The 19,867-nt window shown below is 42.3% G+C and overlaps 1 protein-coding gene across 1 annotated transcript in view; it reads left to right on the forward strand.

Moving 5' to 3' along the window:
* UNC80 (unc-80 homolog, NALCN channel complex subunit) overlaps positions 1-19,867 on the forward strand; it is a 127,191-nt gene that overhangs the window by 21,342 nt on the left and 85,982 nt on the right. The window contains exons 9-19 of the mRNA XM_066322420.1: positions 2,581-2,715; positions 3,298-3,520; positions 5,140-5,280; positions 8,098-8,366; positions 8,997-9,341; positions 10,093-10,239; positions 12,120-12,267; positions 13,643-13,791; positions 16,168-16,334; positions 17,023-17,124; positions 19,153-19,361. Coding sequence (XP_066178517.1) covers positions 2,581-2,715; positions 3,298-3,520; positions 5,140-5,280; positions 8,098-8,366; positions 8,997-9,341; positions 10,093-10,239; positions 12,120-12,267; positions 13,643-13,791; positions 16,168-16,334; positions 17,023-17,124; positions 19,153-19,361 — 2,035 coding nt within the window. The remainder of the gene's footprint in view (positions 1-2,580; positions 2,716-3,297; positions 3,521-5,139; positions 5,281-8,097; positions 8,367-8,996; positions 9,342-10,092; positions 10,240-12,119; positions 12,268-13,642; positions 13,792-16,167; positions 16,335-17,022; positions 17,125-19,152; positions 19,362-19,867) is intronic.

A 19,867-nucleotide genomic window follows, 5' to 3' on the forward strand; every position in this document is an offset into this window, starting at 1 on the left:
ATTTGCATATTGGGGTTTAATTGTCCAGTTACAGCTTCAGGTTTTGAAGTCCCATCCTTCTTGTTCCTCCCTTCAGCCCACTGTTGTTTGTGCTTTTGGGCCTGAAAGTTGTACTCATTGTCCTTGGTCTGCAGCAGGAAAAGGATTTGTTTTGTCTCCCTACTCTCACTACTATTAAGTGTCAGTGAAGAGAGCTGACTGACACTTAATATGAGGCTCAGAACTGCACCCCTAGGCAGCACAGAATCTGAAAAACATGAAAGCTAAAACTTAAGGCATCATAAGCTTGGGCTGCAGCAGTGGGGATTGAGAGAACCTGAGGGATATCCTCCATATATCACCTAGCAAGCTGAATAGCAAAATAAGAAAAGCTTCAGTGCAGCATTCTGGCACTCTTTGTTGCATGGGAAAAGTGGGGATGGATGGAGTGTGAATAAAATGAATGCTGTCTGCCTCTGAAAAATTATTTTGGTGTAAACATGTTTCAGACTTGGCAACATTTGATAAAGGATACCTGTATGGCTCTTGTATGCAGTTAATTCACTATTAGGGCAAGTGTAGGGTATGGAACCTTCAGGCGTTCACAAGCTGCTACAGCCCTGCACATCCTTTGCAGGGAAAAGAGACAAAACTTTAATCATAGCACCCACACAGCTGTAGTGCTCGCTGCAATGCTGATGGAAAGCCAAGAGTCTCAAGTCTCCTGAGAGTTGGGAGAAGCATTAATGAGCTGGTACATATACAGCAATGCAGGAGGAAGACAATAGAAACAACAAAATCTAGAGGAGCAGCCCCCAAACCCAAACTATTTTGCTGTCTTATCAATCTTAATGCTTATCGTAATATATTCTACTGCATGTAGAATAGCCATGTTTTTAATCACTCTTTGACAGGATTGATTCATTAAAATGTATTGTTTACCACCCTGTAGATTTAAAGTAATTCTGTAATTTGCTTCTCTGGTGTTGTTCGCTTGATACCTACCCTGAGCCGATTTCAAAGCATGTGTGTATGCATGGCTTCTGTCTCAGCAGGCCCTGCTCTGTCTTTTGGTGATCATAAACCACCTACTAAAACACTGATTTAGTAACCAATGGACAAAGATAGTTAATCCAAAATAGATTCATACAATGTTTTATAGCCAGAAGAAGCCAGGGAGCTATAAAATCTAAGAAAAAAGCTATATGGAGTACTTGCTGGCCTCACTGTTGTGAGTGGATAGGTTTGAATCCTGATTTACTGTATTTACTGATTTTATATGTGACTCCTGTGCAAAGTGGTAGATGAGCATACCTGTACTACAAGCAGTGGTGAAGGGGAGCCTTGCTGCTGTGTGTCTTCCACATTCCTGTGCTGATAAAATTAAGAGGGAAGATTCAAGGGTAGTCTTTGATTGATCTAAAGAGTCTCTGAACAATGTGTGATTCCCCAATATTTGGTACTGCAAACACTGTAACTGGTGTTAGACTCCAGCTGCAAGGACTGTCAATGGGTTCTGCTAGACCTTTTTGTGCCTAAAACTGCACACTTAATGTACTGCAGAAGCTGGCTGGCTCTGCAATTTGCAGTTCGGCTGGGCAGAATGTAAACCTGTCATAGTGGTCACTTCATCTATCCCTGACATATGGCTATCAATGCTTTGAGAGCAAAAAGGTGTTTTAACATGACCCACTTTTTCAGCAGAATTTTTCTGGTGGGACAGCAAAGAAAAAGAGCATTCCATTGGAAACAAGCTGATATTTAGGCAGAAGAAAATTACCCTGAGGGAATTTGGTCAGGTCAGCTGCACAAACATCTCACGGAAGATTGGCATTAGGTTTTTCTGAGAGCAGATGGCTGGAAGCTGAGTTTGTCCAGTTTCCTCCTTTGCAGCAGGCAGGTATAGCATAGGCAGGTATAGTTGTTTGATGCAGAGGTGAGTTGAGTGAGCTCTACTGAAGCTGGAGTGGATGAGCCTGTTGTGGGACATTGTGTGTTATAGGCAGGCGGGGAGTTTAATTTGAAAAATGATGGACAAGGAGCCCTGTTATTGCAAGCAAAGGATGTTTACTGGTTTAGAAGTCTTAGATTCCTTTGGTGAGTAAATAAATTTTCTGAAAATCAGGTTTCCTGAAGGGACAGTGCTGCTTATTGCAGTTTAGTTCTAAAACGCGTTTTTAAATGTGTACGTTATTAAGGGCATTGATCTTAAATGAAATGCTTTGCAAAGCGTAGCCATTATGATTGCTCATCAGTGTAAACCAAGACCTCAAAGACATCTCAAGTTACTTAGAGTCATACCTGGAATCAGAATCAAACATGTTCTTCCATGCCACCAGACCAGGCTGACAGCAATGCCTGAGGCTTTCCACAGTGGGCTGTACTTTTTGCCTTTGTTGACTGAAAGGTTAGACAAAGGAAAGAATTCTGGAAGTTCCTAAATTTTGGTTGTTCATTTTTAAACATGTTAACTTTTTCGTGTGATGAATTGGAGATCCTTTTCCTCTACAGTGCTCCTATGACAGTTCTAGGAAGTAGCTCCTTTTCTAAAGCGATTATCCTCTATTTTTCCTTGTGCTTGTCTTCTTTTGGGAGCTGCAGGATCTTACAATAAAATGTAATGAGGAAGAAAAATCACTAAGCACAGAGGCATTTTCCAAGGTTTCACTAACCAACTTGCGTAGACCAGCAGTTCCAGATCTCTCCACAGACCTGGGGATGAACATTTTCAAAAAGGTGGGTGAAAGAAAACTGCACTTTAATTTACCTATGATTCAGCACCTCACTGTCTTCCTAAGTAGCTGCTGAAGGTCTGCTTGAAATATATGTGCATGCCATATGTGAGATTATCATCCCTTTTCATTGGAATTGATTCTATGTTACTACATTGGTTTTAATATGTTCATGCCAAACATAATACTGAAGTCTTTATTCAAGTAATTGTCCTGATGAAACTGTATGAGAGGAGGCTGATCAAACAGTGCTGAATTTTTAGTGCCAGTGCTCACTCTAGTTCCAGCTAATTCAGTGAGTTCTTCTGACTGTTTTACCTCGTCTTAGCTCTGGGTTTCCAACCATCCATTCTATGCTCAAGGTCAAAGAATGTCATAAAATTATTTGAGGACATCCATCCCAGGACTGAAATCCTTCAAACACTCACAGGATCCCAGCACGCAATTAGATTCTGCCATGGGAAATGGCCAAGATAAAATGCTTAGAGTGGGAAGTTACACTTGGGAAATGTGTCTCTGTTATCTTTTCCCCCTTAAGTGGCTGTTTTCCGTGTCTCAGAGCCTGTACGTGCTCCTCTTCCCGCAGTTTAAGAGCCGCAAGGAGGACAGGGAGCGTGAGCGCAAAGGGTCGATTCCGTTCCACCACACCGGGAAGAAGCGGCAGCGGCGGATGGGGGTGCCCTTCCTCCTCCACGAGGATCACTTGGATGTCTCACCCACCCGCAGCACTTTCTCCTTCGGCAGCTTCTCTGGCATTGGAGAGGACAGGCGTGGCATCGAGAGAGGAGGATGGCAAACCGCCATATTGGGTGAGATTTTGCTGTCTCTGCCCCAAGTTCTGTGTCTTTCCTGTCGTGAACATTCAGAGAATGACAGCTATTCATCCCACCCTTTAGTTACCCTGTGTCCTTGGTTCTGTTGGCAGTGCTGCACATCTTTGCTAACTGCTTGCAGCAGACCTAGAGTGACTTATGCTTCAGTTCACTTTTTCTCTGAAAACTAACCATCTTTACTGGAATAATAGCCACTGTGGGTACCTGTAGTGATCTCTGTTCCACTTGAATACACTTCCCTGTGTGGTAGCAAGCATTGCACAAGTGCAGCTTCAGATAGATTCAAGGAATGTTTGCATTCCCTTCTTTAAAAGAGGAATCTTTGGAGAGGCAGCAGTATCATTAGTTTGACAGTTATTAGCAGCAGTGTCATTACTATCATTAACATGTCATTAGTATGCCAAAGGGCTCTATTCACAGTTTTTCTGGAGTGCATATTGGATACAATATAAATAGGATATTTTCTCAGTGAGGCTTATACTGTCTTGATTTGCAGAGGTACAGTGTTCAAACCTGAAAATCCACCGCTTCAAAATTCCAAGGTCACTAAGCAGTATTTTTTTGTATTCTTGAAGAATTTCCTTTGCCTTGGCACTCCTCATCCTAATATACTTATCTTTGGGAGCAAGAGGAGCTAAATTCCTATAATATGCCCCAAAGCCTGGAGTCATACAGTGCTGACCGGTCTTATTTTCTTCAAGGTGCTGGTGGTTAAGAATGTGCAATGCCTTGGGAAGGCTGACGTGGAACAGAGACTAAACAGAGCTAGAGAATATAGCAGATAGTTATTAAAAGGCCTTTAGGGTACACCTTCGGCAGGACAAGAGCCAGGGCTACACCCAAGGTGGACCCAAAATGGTCACAAAATAGACAACCGGTCACGAGGTGTCACACTTTTGTAAGTTTTGGTCCATTTGCATATTGAGGTTTAATTGTTCAATTACAGCTTCAGATTATGATGTCCCATCTTCTTGTATTCTCTCTTCAGTCCCTCGTTGTTTGTGCTTTTGGGCCTGAAAACTTGTAACCATTGTCCTTGGTTTCCAGTAGGAAAAGGATTTGTTTTGTCTCCCTACTCTGTGAAGAGAGCTGACTGACACTTAATGTGAGGCTCAGAACTGCAGCCCTAGGCAGCACAGAATGTGAAAAACATGAAATTTAAAACTGAATGCATCATTTCCCCCGTTAGAGGCTTGACAAGGCCTTTTCCTTGTCAAGTCTCTATTCTAAATATCTACTAATAATAGGTATTCAATAACAGGTAAGTGTCTAACAATAGTAAACAACTAACAGTAATAAACATCTAATAACAGTAAACATCTAACAACAGTGAAGAATTAAGGCATCACATTGCTGTCAGCTAAATCAATATGTGCTGAGGGCAAGAACCTTGCAGAGAGTTTGGACCATTTGGTCTCTAAGTCAATGAAACCTGCATGAGGGAATCTCACCATAATGTTTGGTTCTGCTCCACGGTGCCATGAAAAGCCTTGATTTTTACAGATTCCAATCCTTCAGTTTTTAACCTCAGCTTGCTGTGGCCAGCCACCCCTCGGGTAACTGAACAAAATATCCGTTTTTTGTCGTCGCCCTAGGAAAGTTTACCAGGAGAGGGAGCTCTGACACAGCGACGGAGATGGAGGGTCTGAGCGCCCGGCACTCGCACTCCCATCACACGCTGGTCTCTGAACTGCCGGACCCCTCCAACAGCCACGGAGACAACACAGTCAAGGAAGGTAAATCCATCTCACCAGGACAGACGTTCCACTGAAATATCAACCCAGAAAAGTGGAAGGAAGTGTTACTGTTTCTGTGTGTGAGAATGTGACTAATTGATTTTTTTCCTTTTTTTGTGTCCATATCTCTTGAGGTACTATGAGGAAAAATGTTTCAAACTGTTCATGTTTTTCTGGCATGGTTATTCAAAGAGTTGGTGGCCATCAGCAGGTTGGGGTTTACCACAACACAGCACAAAAGTGTGAACAGAAACTAGGTATTACTATCTTTAATGGTTTCATGGGGAAATTTGTGGTATTTAATGCCTCTATGCAGTAAACAGCTGCTGGATTTTACTGGAAATCACAAGGGATTTTTTTATTTAATTCTCCTCATTCCAGTTGGAGGTCTGGCTTGAAATTTACTCAAAATCTCCCTGAGGCCCCTGCGTCTTGGAGGCTTCTGGAGAAATGGCAATACCAGTGTGACTGCAAATGACAGAGACAATAGACAGGACTCATGATAGGAGAATAATTCTTCTTTTATCTCTGCCTGGGCTGAACGTAGGGACTTAAGGGTTAGGGGTAATGGCACAAGTCCCTGCCTGTGGTGGGGCACATCTGGTCTGTGACTGGACACATCTGGTCTGTGACTGCCCCACCTTCCCAGGTGCATGATAGGTGTGGGGCTCTGCGAGTGGAGATGAATGAGGACCTGGTTCTAATGCCTTGGGAGGGCTGACCTGGAACAGAGACTGGACAGAGCTAGAGAATAAAGTAGATAGTTATTAAAAGGCCTTAAAGGATACGCCTTGGGCAGGATAAGAACCTGGCCAGGGCTACACCCAAGGTGGACCCAAAATGGTCACAAAATGGACGACCAGTCATGCAGTCTCATACTAATATAAGTTTTGGTCCATTTGCATATTGAGGTTTAATTGTCCAATTACAGCTTTGGGTTTTGAAGTCCCATCCTTGCTGTTTTCTCTTCAACCCACCATTGCTTGTGCTTTTGGGCCCGAAAACTTGTAACCATTGTCCTTGGTCTCCAGCAGGAAAAGGATTTGTTTTGTCTCCCTGCTCCGTGAAGAGAGCTGACTGGCTCAGAATTGCACTTCTAGGCAGCACAGAATCTGAAAAACATGAAAGCTAATACTTAAGACATCAGTTCATCCACTGTGGAGGTGTGGCAGAGGTTAAGCTGGCATATGCCCTGTGTCAAAACTACTTCCATAAAGAAAACCAGATGGGTCATTGTCACAGGAGACTTCCTTCTTAAGGAACAGAAAAACCAATATGGAGACTGACCCATTACTTAGAGAATTCTGCTGCATCCCTGGGGCCCAGGTTAAAGATGTGAAGAGAAAGCTTTCTGTTGTCCATTATTGATTTTTCTGGTAGGTAGCAATGAAATTACATGACGTCCCAGGGTAATCAAGAAAGGCTTCAGAGTTTTGGGATGACTGGTTAAGGTAAGAGAGGCAAAAAATAGTGTTCTCCTGTAGCCTTCCAGCTGTAGGAAATGATGAAGGAAGCCAGGAAGTGCCAGTAGATCAATGCCTGGCTCTGTGCCTGATGACACTGGCAGAATTTTGGGGCTTTTGATTGTGGATTGGTTTACAGGATACTAGGTCTGTTGGTGACAGACACACTCCTCTTGACCTGAAGTGGGAAAAGGATCTTTTCACAGGAGTTATCAAGGCGCACTGAAAGAGCTTTAAAGTGTATTTGAAGAGGAAAATGGTCGGTCTTGTAGATCTGAGAGGTCTTTTCCAACCTGAATTATTCTGTGTTTCTTTGTCAGATTTGAGTATGGATTTTTGTTAGCCATTTTGAAACAAACTAAGCAAAAAAGCAGTGAAAAAAAATTGCTCTTGGGTAATCATCAAATTTGATAGCTAAGGAAGAAAATATCCTAATGCAATCTTTACTGTTATCTTCAAAATACAAATTTCAGTGAATGCCATTAAAAAGTCACACTTGCCAGAAAGAAATTATATATTTGATAGGTATAAGAAGAAGTTCTTTGTTATTCTCTAGCCCTATTGACCATACTGTGTGGGAGATGGTGGTCTAAACAACCCTCTGGGGCACTTAGTGTCTTTCTACACTAGAGGGTATATAAACCTACTTACAAAACACTAGGTGTGGGAAATTACTAACACTGTTGCCTGGAAATGGGCATGAATTTTGAAATCATGAGGCATCCTTTGATAAAAATCAGCACTTATAGCCAGCTTGTTAACCTGAGCAATTTAAAGTTCCTGTCTCTGAACACTGTAAGCCTGACTGCAGTACCTTTCTCATCAGACAGCTATGCATTTTGGAGATGGTTTAGACTGTCACAGATACTGTTTTTTCCAACCGGTGTGATGAAATTTTCCAAATGGATGTGACTTGGAAAGCTGTTTCAAATTTGAGGTGCGGTTCCACTACCTTCACCCCTGCCTTTCAGCTGCTTTCTCTTTCCTTGCAAGGGCACTGCTGCTTTTAAGATGAGGCACTGGATTAATGCAGGGAGAAAAATCCTTTTGGATTAGATTTAGAATGTCTGAGTTACTGAACTACTTGACTGCCCATTTAACTGAGATTGGCTTAAGCTGCCAGAGAACTGAACTGCTAGAACACGCTTGGGATTCTTCAAATTTACACTGTCTTTTTAGAAGAAATGAGTTTACCTTTGATCCCTGTACGCATTGTAGGAATTAGGAACTTGTGCTTTCTTTTGGCATTACAAACCACTTCAGGAGCTGCTCCCTTGAGGCAAGCTCAGCCTCAATCTTCCATTCCATACCTACAGAGACAGAAATTTACAGGTAGCTGTTTTTCTCCCTGCAGTGCGGTCCCAGATCTCCACCATCACTGTGGCCACCTTCAACACTACCCTGGCCTCGTTCAACGTGGGGTATGCCGATTTCTTCAGCGAGCACATGAGGAAGCTTTGCAACCAGGTGCCCATCCCTGAGATGCCCCATGAGCCACTTGCATGTGCCAACCTCCCTCGGAGCCTGACAGACTCCTGCATCAATTACAGTTGCTTGGAGGATACGGATCACATTGATGGAACCAACAGCTTTGTTCACAAGAATGGCATGCTGGATCTCTCGGTAAATGGCAAGGAACGAGGAAAGCCAGGTCCCTCTTCTGTCAATATAGCTGTACCATTGAGATCAGGGGTTTGATGGGCTTTTCATCCACCTCTTTATATGACTTCTCTCAGCAGTGTTTAAAGGTCAGTCAGATACATTTGTGCATATCCTAAAAGTCTCCTCTGAGAAACTGCAACTCCTGTTACTCCTTGCAAGGAGAGCATGTGCATGTGGAATGCACACATCAAATCTTAAGTGGTATTTCGTAATGGCTGTGTTCCTGGGGCATGCACCAAATTCCCTATAAAAATAGTATAAGACTGAGTAGCACCTTTCTTCCACCACCTTAAACCTCACCTTTTCTGCTTTCCCCTTAATGATTTGCCAGCTCTTGGTGCACTGAAGCAGTGTTCTCAGGCTCACAGATGTTATCTCATGGTTTCCTTTTCAGCCTGACTGTGCCCAGCCTGTGGTTTCTTGTCTGACATCTAGATTGTAGGTTTTTGGTATTTAGGGTTGCTTATTACTTGTTCAGAGTTTGTACTGTGCCCACTGTAATGAGTCTCTGGAATCTAGAATTCCCAGGCACTAAATATTACTAGGAGAGAAAGTAATTCTGTCTTTAAGTATGATGTTTGAATCTCTCAGGTGGTCCTGAAGGCTGTTTACTTGGTTCTGAACCACGACATCAGTTCCCGGATTTGTGATGTGGCACTGAACATTGTGGAATGTTTACTGCAGCTTGGTGTGGTGCCCTGTGTGGAGAAAGTTCGGAGAAAGAGTGAGAACAAAGAAAATGAGGCCCCTGAAAAGAGACCAAGTGAAGGATCCTTCCAGCTTAAAGGGGCTGCTTCTGGTTCAGCTTGTGGGTTTGGGCCACCTTCAATTAGTGGAGCTGGAGATGGAGAAGAAGAAGGAGGTGGTGGAGGTGGAGGTGATGGAGGTGGTGGAGGAGGAGGGCCATACGAGAAGAATGACAAAAAGCAAGAAAAGGTTTGTCTTGCTTCTCTCTTTATACAATCCCAAATGTATTGTAATGTTTGTTAGGATTGCACATGTGTATGCAACTGCCCTTCTGTTTTGCTCTGGTGCTCACTTGGGGTTCCACTGAGGACACATCATCAGTGATTCAAGCATTGAAACTATTTCAGAGAAGCAGCTGCTGTCAAAAATGGAGTTTGTGAGCCTGGCATGGACATTTCCAGTATCTTGTCAAAGTGTTTGAAACCCTCAATTGCAATGATTTCTTTTCAGGTTTATTATTTGTAACTTGTAAAGGAAAAATGGAACCCAGTATGTGAGCACAGTTTCTTTGATTACTAAAAGCCATAAATTTTTCAATATTGCTATGAGAATTGGACAAGAGCTTCTACATTGCTGACACCTGAAGTTGCAACTTATAGTAATATAATATCTAAGACATTTTTAAAAGATGCTTGGTTTTCTACTCAGCCAAGCCAACTCTCTGTTTTTCAGGGTAAATTTTTTGAATTAAGTTCTGATGCTTTTCATAGCAGCATGTAAGGACTTCACATTTTTAGCATAACTTTTTGATAGGAGCTTTAAAGGAGGGGGCTGGTCTCTGAACTTGAAAAATAATTGGAGTGAGCACTTGAAGAATAACAACTCAGTAATGGAGTGTCTGAGATGAGAAATGGAAAGCAGTTTTTCAAAAGTAAAATGCTAAAAAAATACCCATGGTTGTGCCAGGGTTACACACCATCTTTCCCTCTGTGACCCTCAGGATGAAGCCCCATCTATCAGCACCCATAGGCTGGCCCTCACAATGCTGATCAAAATTGTGAAGTCCTTGGGTTGTGCCTATGGTTGTGGAGAAGGACACCGAGGGCTCTCTGGAGATCGCCTGAGACTCCAGGTATTCCGGGAGAATGTAAGAGAATTAAAGCTCATTAAAGTGTACCCCCCCTGTACTCTTGACATCAGCTGCTGAGATCGCTGCCTGTCCCCTCTGTAGCTTTCCCTGTATTGACAGTAAATGTGTTGCTTTTTTGCCCCAGCTCACAGACTGTGTTGCAGCCCAGCCGGAGCAGATTTTCAGCTGTAGTGTTGCCTGCCAGTCCCTGGGGCTTTCTAGGAGCACACCTGGGGCCCAGGGTGCTCCTGGCCACCCCAGCAGATGGGTTGGGGCAATACATGGGAGCAAATTCCATGTGTGAGCTGGTGTTAGTAATTTTTCACAGGACAGTACCCCAAAAGAGTAAGCTGTTTAGAAGAGGTGCAGCTACCTTGGGCTGCCTGTGTAAATCCAGAAGTTTAAGGTGTAAGTATATCCACCTTTCCTAATGGTGATTATGATTGATTGCTGCTGGGCTGCTCCATCAGCTCCTGGTAGTTGGAGGGCACTGTATCTGCAATATACTTGTTCTGTTGTTCTGCAAGGAAGTAAAAGACTCACTCTTGCCCTTTTGAAGGATGCGGTGGGTCATCACTGTTGATTCCTGACATTTTTGGTTCTGCCCATGTTAAGACACTGGAAAGTGCTCAGAATGTAGTCTAGACATCAGAATTAATCCAGAAGGGTTTGTCTCCTTGAGATCAGTTGAACTCCCTGTTAAATGGGAGCCTTTCAAAGGCCTTCTCAGTGCTTGCCTCCTCACCTTGTGTGCCTGCAGAAGGGAGCATTTTTCATGACTGTAATTAGAGTTTACTAATCCCATGGGACGTGTGTGAACCAGATTCTTCTCCATGGCTTTGGTTAGTTTGAGCCATGCCAACAGAGCTATAATTAGATTCTGGGCTCTGAGGTTGATTTCTCAGAGATGGATTGGCTGCTCTGTATCCTAGCAGTGTCCTTATGTTAGCTAGATTTCCAGGTACTGAAGAAGTGGGCACAACTGGACAAGATGGGGGTGAGAGAGTCCCAGTGTTAACAGTAGGAAGGTTGTGCACAGAGCACTGGTTGAAAAGGTACCATACTCATCACAATGTCACTTAGGCTTTTCTGTTGGAGCTGAGCCAGTGAAACATTTAAACCTATGTATAACATTAAATATAAATGAATATGTCTCTTGGAACCAAAGTTCTTATCTTTGAATCAGGCCCATTGAATTGAGGAAAATATTTTCCTACGTGTGTAAGTCTGCTGCATTTTCTGTGTGTTTGTCTGGCCTAACTTCTTTGCATGCACTGTTTGTGTTGACTGCGTGGACAATAATGTCTGAGTGTACTGGAAAGTTCCGCACCCTATTGTAGGTAACAGTAGAGTTCATATTTCCTACAGAGATGGTATTTTAGATTCTTCTAACTCCAGGCTGCATGGGGTCCCAGTAGGATGGATAGTTTTGTGATAAGAAGTTGACAATTAATAGCTTTTAATTAAAAAGTTAGTGTTTTATATGATGTAAATTGATCATTGGGTATAAGTGCTTTCAATAGGTTGAGTCTGAGCTGGAGGGTGAAAATCGGGTGCCTAAGGCTAAGAATGTGTTCCACCAAAGCACTGAGCATTTACAGAGGTGGAACATTCTCAGTTCATTTACATCCAGTGAGATTTTACTTCGGGTGTTGGACAGAGGAAGAGAGGACTTGACATAAAGCCACTACGAGCTGTATCACCACCCTCAAACAATGGCCCCATACTGGTGCACTGTCTTTTGTGCTGAATTTTGTTGGCTGCAGAGGTGAGCCTGTCTTGTTAGGGGGCTATTCAAAGACAGCAGAGCACTGGCTAAGTGCAAAATTACCTTGCTCTTGCTAGCAAAACTTGAGCTTGCACTTTGATGTGATATGATTTGATGGTTGCTCTTGCAGGCCCAGAACTGCCTCACGAAACTGTACAAACTGGATAAGATGCAATTCCGGCAGACCGTGAGAGATTATGTGAACAAGGATTCTCTCAATAACGTGGTGGATTTCCTGCATGCTTTACTGGGATTCTGCATGGAGCCAGTCACTGATAGTAAGTATCCCTGGCATCAGAAATTCTCACTTCTGTATTCTTAAACTCTGCCATGAGAAAGAAGCCACATTCTTGTCCTTTAAAAACACAAAATGTGATTTGCTGTTCTCAGAATATATGAACTTTATCCTTAGCCAGTGGGGGTCAAGGGAGTTGGACCTGACCTTTGGATCTGACCTCCCAGTGATCTTGGCTCGAGATCTTGTAGCACACAGTGCTCCTGAAATTGAAGGGCTCTCTTTGATTCATCCTACCTCTTGTGAATGGCTCTCCACAGAAGAGATTTTCTTGAAATGATGCCTCAGGCAGGAAGTTTTCTGCTTCATGACATGCCAAGGCACCAGGTGGAGTGTTTAATACATGGTTTATTCTGAATGGAGACATAATTGAGCTTTAAAACCCTCTGTGGTGCCTCAGATGAGGCAGTAAGCAACAAGAATGGCTTTGAATGAACGAGAATATAGATACACAGATGCATATGCCTGCAGTTACAAATGTGCATGCGTGTGTGTGTATAAGGGGGTTTGAGGATTTTTTTTTTTTTAGTTAGGAAAATTATGTTCTAATATGTGCTATATTAGAAGAATCAAACATTTATGCTTGGTCACTGCATGAAACAACAGTTAAGAGTGACTGTTTACAGAGTAGGAGTAGCTCCTCTGAAGCACATGGGGAGTCTGACTAATTAGTTAGCCTGTCCTTGATGCCAGGAGTTTCAGAGAAAGCATCAAAGAGCATTATATAGCCAGCTTTCATGAAGAAGATTTCCATAGGACTTTTTCCTAAGAATTCATCAATTATTGACTGGCTTATTCTTTGAAGCATGGCAGTTCATGCAGCTCTTGAAAGTGTTTTCTATCATCTGAGGAAACTGGGATGCTTTTTGAAATTCATGTAAGTGCGTAATTCTTTTTGAGTCTTTCTGAGAGCTTGGTGTCCTTGTGTACCTTCCAAGAAGAGCATTGCCATAGTTCAGAAGATTTTCATGTCACGGGTGTTGTCACTTTTCTGCCTAATCAAACATCTCTTATCCCTTAGAATAGTAACTAAAAAAGCTGGAGTTATTGTTCAAATTTTAAGCCTTATTTTGCACTTCTCTAAATGAGAGATGTGGATTAAACAAAGCTAGAATTGTCCTGATATTTAAATCCTTTTTCATAATATAGCTGTATCTGGGAAGCCTTCATACTTACCATTTATTTTACCCTTCTCTTCTGCTATATTTTTGTGGAGTGGGATTGTGAGAACTGAGCATAGGATATTAGGTGGGGACGGGTCCTTGTCTCATGTATCATAGTCCCTTTACATGTGTCTTTAAGCCCTCTCTTTTAAACTGCCCCCAACAGGATGACTTGCTTATACTTGAATTTTACAGATAAGGCTGGATTTGGGAATAACTTCACCACAGTGGACAACAAATCTACAGCCCAAAGCGTAGAGGGTATTATTGTGAGTGCCATGTTCAAGTCATTGATCACTCGCTGTGCATCCACCACACACGAGCTCCACAGCCCAGAAAACCTGGTAAGCACTTGATACCACCTTAACAAAGTTACTTTTTCACTTGGGTGTCACGAGTGTGACTTTACAGTGAATAATTCATTCGGTATAGCCATATATAGCAAGTGATGCAGTCACAGCTGAAAAATTCTATAAATGTGATGTCCTTCATGCATGTCTGGCTTGACACCTGGGGACTTAAACAGGAAAAATGTTGTACAGTCTGAATGAAAATTTCTTCTCTGTTCAAGCAGCTTCTCTGTTGTTCCAAATGGAAAAGTAGCATAGTGTGGAGGGATTAATGAACAAGAAGAGCAATGGCATTCTGGTTTGTATCAGCAATAGTGTGGCCAGCAGGTCGAGGGCAGTGATTGTCTCCCTGTACTGGGCACTAGTGAAGCTGCATCTCAGAATCTGAGATCTGTTCTGGGCCACTCACTAAAGAAGGACACTGAGGTGCTGCAAAATGGAAATGGGGCTGGGAAAGGGTCTGGAGCACGTCTTACAAGGAGCAGCTGAGGGGAATGGAATTGCTTAGCCTGGAGAAAAGGAGGCTTAGAGGAGGTCTTCTTGCTCTCTACAACTTCCTGACAGGTGGTTGTAGCAAGGTGTGGGTCAGTCTCTTATCCCAGGTAAAAGTGATAGGACACAAGGAAATGGTCTCAAGATGCATCAGAGGAGGGGTACAGTAGATATTAGGAAAAATTTCTTCATTGGAATGGGAGGTCAGGTTGGAACAGGCTCAGGGAATTGGTGAAATCACTATCCCTGAAGGGATTTAAAAGATATGTGAATGTTGAACCAGGGACATGTTTTTTTGGTGGACTTGACAGTGCTGTTAATGGTTGGATTCGAGGGTCTTAGCAGTCATTTCCACCCTCAGTCACTCTATGATTCTAAGACCATAGCAGCCATGAATCAACTTTCACCAAAGTCAAAGGCAGTTCACTTGGTTAACCACATGGCCCACTGATGCCAGACTATGTGAATTACTGAACAGCACCTTGGTAGATTTTCCCAAGGTTTAGACAGACATTTAATTTACTGAACACATGGAGGGAAGGAAGGAAGGTGTTGCTTTTTGCTATTTATATCCTGTCTTCCTAGAGCTGTCAGTAGACTGGATGACATGAGTGCTCTTCTTCCAAATTGGTAGACTCTAGCAGCTGCCCTCAGGCCACCTGCTTTATTATCAGAAATTAGGATTTTTTCATGGAAGCAAACAAGAAACATTCTTGTATTGCATCCTTACAGCAGAGCTGCAGAGACACTGAAGTCCAGCTAAAGGGGCAGTAGTGCTCTGTGAGGTGAAGGGAGTAGGAGAAGGAAAACCACATTAACACCTTAAACCAACAGAGTTGTCTACCTGTGTCCAAATCCTCTTTTTCTTATGGATATTCCTCCTTTGAAATGTTTCTCCTGAGAGACTATTTGGTGGCATACAGTAAAACATGCCCCATTATTAGACCTAGATTAGGAGCACCAAGTGTAAATTTTTCTTATCAATTGTGTGTGTCTTTCTAGACCCTATTTTAGTGTGTAAGGTGAAACTTATCCCTAAGAATAACACTGTTAATTGTGCCTGTATGGATAATACAGCATGTAAGAGCATGTGTGCAGATTTGTTGTTGTTCTGTCATTCTTTTGTGGTCATTATCTTACTTTTTTTAAAAGTCTTAATCAGGATACAGGTGCAATTATAAGCTTGTTGGGTATTTTGTTGTTGTTGTTTTCCTTTGCTCCTTGCTGGGAATTTTCAGAATAGTCCAAGGTCTTTCAGGAAAGCTCACAGATCAAGCCCTGTAAAACTGTTCCCTCCATCCCCTTGCCCTCAGATTTAGAGGTGGTTTGCTCATCACAGATGTGTATGAATGTTCAGAACTAAAAAGGGTCTTGAGTATAGGAGGTAGGTTAGGGAATGAGTGAGTCATTCCTCTCTCTTCATATGATGTGAAGCTGTAAAATAGTGAAAAAGAAATCCAGTGACACCCACTGGTTCTGAAAAAAGCATGCAATTGTTTGTACTCCACATCTCTCACATACATCTGAGATATTTCATGCCTTTTAAGTTTGTGGTCTAGGTGAATGGTATAAACCAAACTTTAAGTCATCTTTGTAGCTCCCTCATTTCACAGGTCTTTTAGCCTCTGATACCTCTCCATCTGCTGTATCCCATTGCAGATCATGTTCCATAATAATGCTCCTCCTTGTCTCCTTCTTCTGAGTGCACTGTGAGTTTCCAGCCAAAAAACCACAAACCATGTACCCGAAGAGCAGATCACACAAAAGCCAGAGGAGAAGTAATAGCCTGGTGAAGTACCTCAGAAAGTATTGACTCTCACTGCTTCTTTAGAAACTGCAGACTGAATTAGTTCTTTTTCATGGTGTCTTGCTTCTCAGGGCTTGTACTGTGACATCCGACAGCTGGTCCAGTTTATCAAGGAGGCTCATGGGAATGTGTTTCGGAGAGTGGCACTCAGTGCCCTCTTGGACAGTGCTGAAAAGTTAATACCAGGAAAGAAGACAGAGGAAGCAGAGCAAGAGCCAAAACCACCTGGGAGCAAAAGGTGGGTATCAAGAGGGAGAAGGTAAATGACTGACTTGCATACAGCTCTACGACTATCTGTTCTGAACACAAATATAGGAAGCCCAAGGGATTATTTTATCTTTGTAGCATGTCAATCCTTGATGTACAGACTTGTGCTGTGGCAGCAGCCGCCTTTAAAATTTAATGATCTGAGAATGCAACAAATTTGCAGAGTAAAGCATTGGCAATCTCATGTAAGAGAATGGTGCTATGGACACACTGGGATAAGGAAAGGTTAGCAGAATTAAGTGTAGTATCACTCCCAAAACACTCTGTGGATGTACTTTATAATATGTATCGCATCCTTTGGGATGTGTACCTATTTTTCTGTCTGATAAACCCTGGTATGTAAAACAAGTCCCAGAAGAAATCTAATGCTGACCCGCTTCTTTATCAAAAAGAAATTTCCTCTGGTGCTTTGAGGAATTTGTCTTATTAAAATGTTGGGAAGAAGGATTAAGAAAGTTGAAGAAGTCCTGAAAACCTTGGCTTTGCTGCTAAGAGCTGATGCCTCTTTTGGGAATAATGTGTATTTAGAGACAGTAAGTTGCTAAGGAGAGGGTACGTCTCTAAAGCTACTTTTCAGGTTTCCATATCCCGTTGTGGTGTGATAACCATGAGATGGGCCATCCGTTTCCTTTGGCTGACAATTTGTCTTGTGTGTGTAGATCTGAGGCAGGAAGTGTCATCATTGACAAAGGCCAGGCCTCAGCTGCCCCTGATGAATGCCGGAGTTACGTCTCAAGCCGCCCCATGCAAACTCCAGAACAGTAAGTAAATACTGAATTATTCCATGTGTCAGTGCCAGCAGCTTCCTTCTGAGGTTAGCACAAATGGACAGGATAGTGATTAGGTGATTGGATAGTGCAACAAACTGTTGAGTGTCTACATAGGAGCTACTGCAAACAACTGGATAATGCCTGTTTTCAGTGGCAGTGATAATTTTTCAATGGCAGTGGTTTTTAATTTCAGTGGTAATAATGGTAATGCCTGTTTTCAACTGGACCCATCCTGGTTTTGATAGGGAAACAGCAGAGATTTTCAAATGACAGTAGATTTGTCAATATTGTGTACCATACTCCAATAGCGTGCTAATTCCTCAGGGATTTAACCATAACTATTCTCCAAGCATTGTTTGTACTCCTGGGTGTGATTATTTTATTAATTTTCAACTTCATTAATTCTTCAGTGAGAGCCAGCCTCTTCCTGACCTGCCTTGGGCACATAGTCTCTGAAGATTGCTGTGGTGCCCTCTTCAGCACAGGGAATCAACCTGCTGTTGGCATTGTACAACTGAAATCTATGTCCAAAGAACTCTGCCATTTACTATTGAATTAAACCTAAGTAATACTCTTAAGAATTTTAGGAAATTCTACAAATGGCCACTGGTCACTAAGTAATTTTGGTTGAGTCATTAACTCCCCTGAAAACGTGTCTGTCTTGTTAAAGAGCTTTGAGATGCACTGCATGAAGACATTGCTTGCACAAGGGCCCAGAGCTCTGCATCACATATTCTCCTGCCTTAATTGAGCCTTCAGAGTCTTACTGTGTCCTTGAGACAGCAAGGATAACACAAAGCTGTTTACTGCTCTGCAGGATTGCAGCAAGTTGTTCCTCTCTGAGCCCTGCCATAGTCATGGGACATCTCAAGAATACAGCAAAAAAAAAAAAAAAAGTTATTTCAATTCCAGTACTTAATGAGAAGGTTCACAAATGGCTGTCATGATGTCCTAAAGCTTTCTGGTACAAATGCTTGTAGAAATTACTAATGTGGTCTTACAAATGTAGTTAATTTTGACTTAAAGAAGGTTGTTTACTTTCAGACGTAGAAATTAAAAATTGGAATGACCTGTTGAATGGATGTTATGAATGGAGAGGAGAGCTTAAGTCCTGCCTTTACTCAGATTTCTGGCAGTAACTCTTTTTAGGAGTGACCTGCACTGCAGAGCACTCTCACTCCTCAGGTTCTTAATAATGGCCAATTAGGTCTATTACATGAATTATTTGTTTAATAGACACAAATTTAACTGTCATAACTTTAACAGATTACTTACTACGCAGGATAAACAAAAGAAACACTACTAGTAGATGAGCAATTCAGTGGACTATAATAATAAGGTACCTATATTACAGCCGGAGAAGAAATACTATAGATTAGGATTCAATGTATCTTACCATCCAGTTTCTAATGGGGCATACATAAAAAATCTTTTGCTTTCGATTTCTGGAGAAGTAACTACAAAGATGCTTCCAGGCTTGGGAAGACCTACACATTTCCAGGGAGTGTGGATGAGACTTCAGCCTTCATGAAAATTTGTGTAGCTTTTGTAGTTGTGAAATAAAGTGCCCTCGGTTAATTATTCCTCGCTTATCTCTTTACATCCTGCTCTAAAGGTGAGGATGTTTGTTGTCAGCTGGGAGTGGGGGGTGGTCTCACTGCTTTGGCACCTGAGATAACACACACTGGGCAGATGCTCAAAAGTGAGTTATCTCACCCATGTGCACCAGCTGATGGACAAAGCAGATAAGCTTTCTGTGGTAGAGGAAGTGACAACGATGCTCAGCCACAGTGGACAAAAGTGCCTGAGGGTAGAAAAGATGGTTATTTTGTGTCTTGAAAAATATTGAGTGTATTGTCAAGCTTCTGTCCCCCTAAGAACGGTATATTTGGAATTCAAAATGAAACAACCTCAAATAGTTGAGAGGTTTGTAGGGGGCTGCAGAAAGGAGGTCTCATTTCCCTGAGCATTCAAACTTCACTGAAATACAGTTCATGCTTTGCATACCTTCTGTTCCAGTGATGAGCAAAACCAAGGGGCCAATCTGGGGCGCAAGGACTTCTGGAGAAAGATGTTCAAGTCACAGAGTGCAGCCAGTGACACCAGCAGCCAATCTGAGCAGGACACATCTGAGTGCACCACTGCTCACTCCGGAACCACCACGGACAGGCGCTCCCGCTCTCGCTCCCGACGGATCTCCCTTCGAAAGAAACTCAAACTTCCCATAGGTAAATGTATGTCTCTTTCTATTCTATATACATATTGCATGTGCAGAGAAATACAGCTAGATATAGCTGTCTTGAGAAATACTGCAAAACGGTTCCTTATTGTCTGTGTATTCTCCCAGAAGCAGCTGGGATTTGCTGCTCTCTCCATTTTACCAGTGTGGAAAAAGGAAATGTAAGCAATTTGCCCAAGACACCAGAGGATATTTTTGTCAAAATAATTACTGAAACTTTTCCCCTGAAGTAGTAGGCTAGTACTGTAGTCTCACAGGCACTGTTCCTGTCTGTAGAAGGGAAATATTCCAAGTTAACATCTGTTAGACAGTGAATATATCCATTACAATTCCCAGGACCTGGCTTTGCATGGTAGTTAATACATGCCTAGATGCAAACGTTACCTTGTGCTTTTCTCCCATTTTCCCATGCTTTAGAGTGGCCACTGTGGAGAAATATACTGAAATTTCCAAGAAATAGATTCTTCTAGAAATAATTTTTAGGTTTGTACTGAG

This window comes from Sylvia atricapilla, chromosome 7, assembly GCF_009819655.1.
Source record: "Sylvia atricapilla isolate bSylAtr1 chromosome 7, bSylAtr1.pri, whole genome shotgun sequence".
Classification (NCBI taxonomy): Eukaryota; Metazoa; Chordata; class Aves; order Passeriformes; family Sylviidae; genus Sylvia; species Sylvia atricapilla.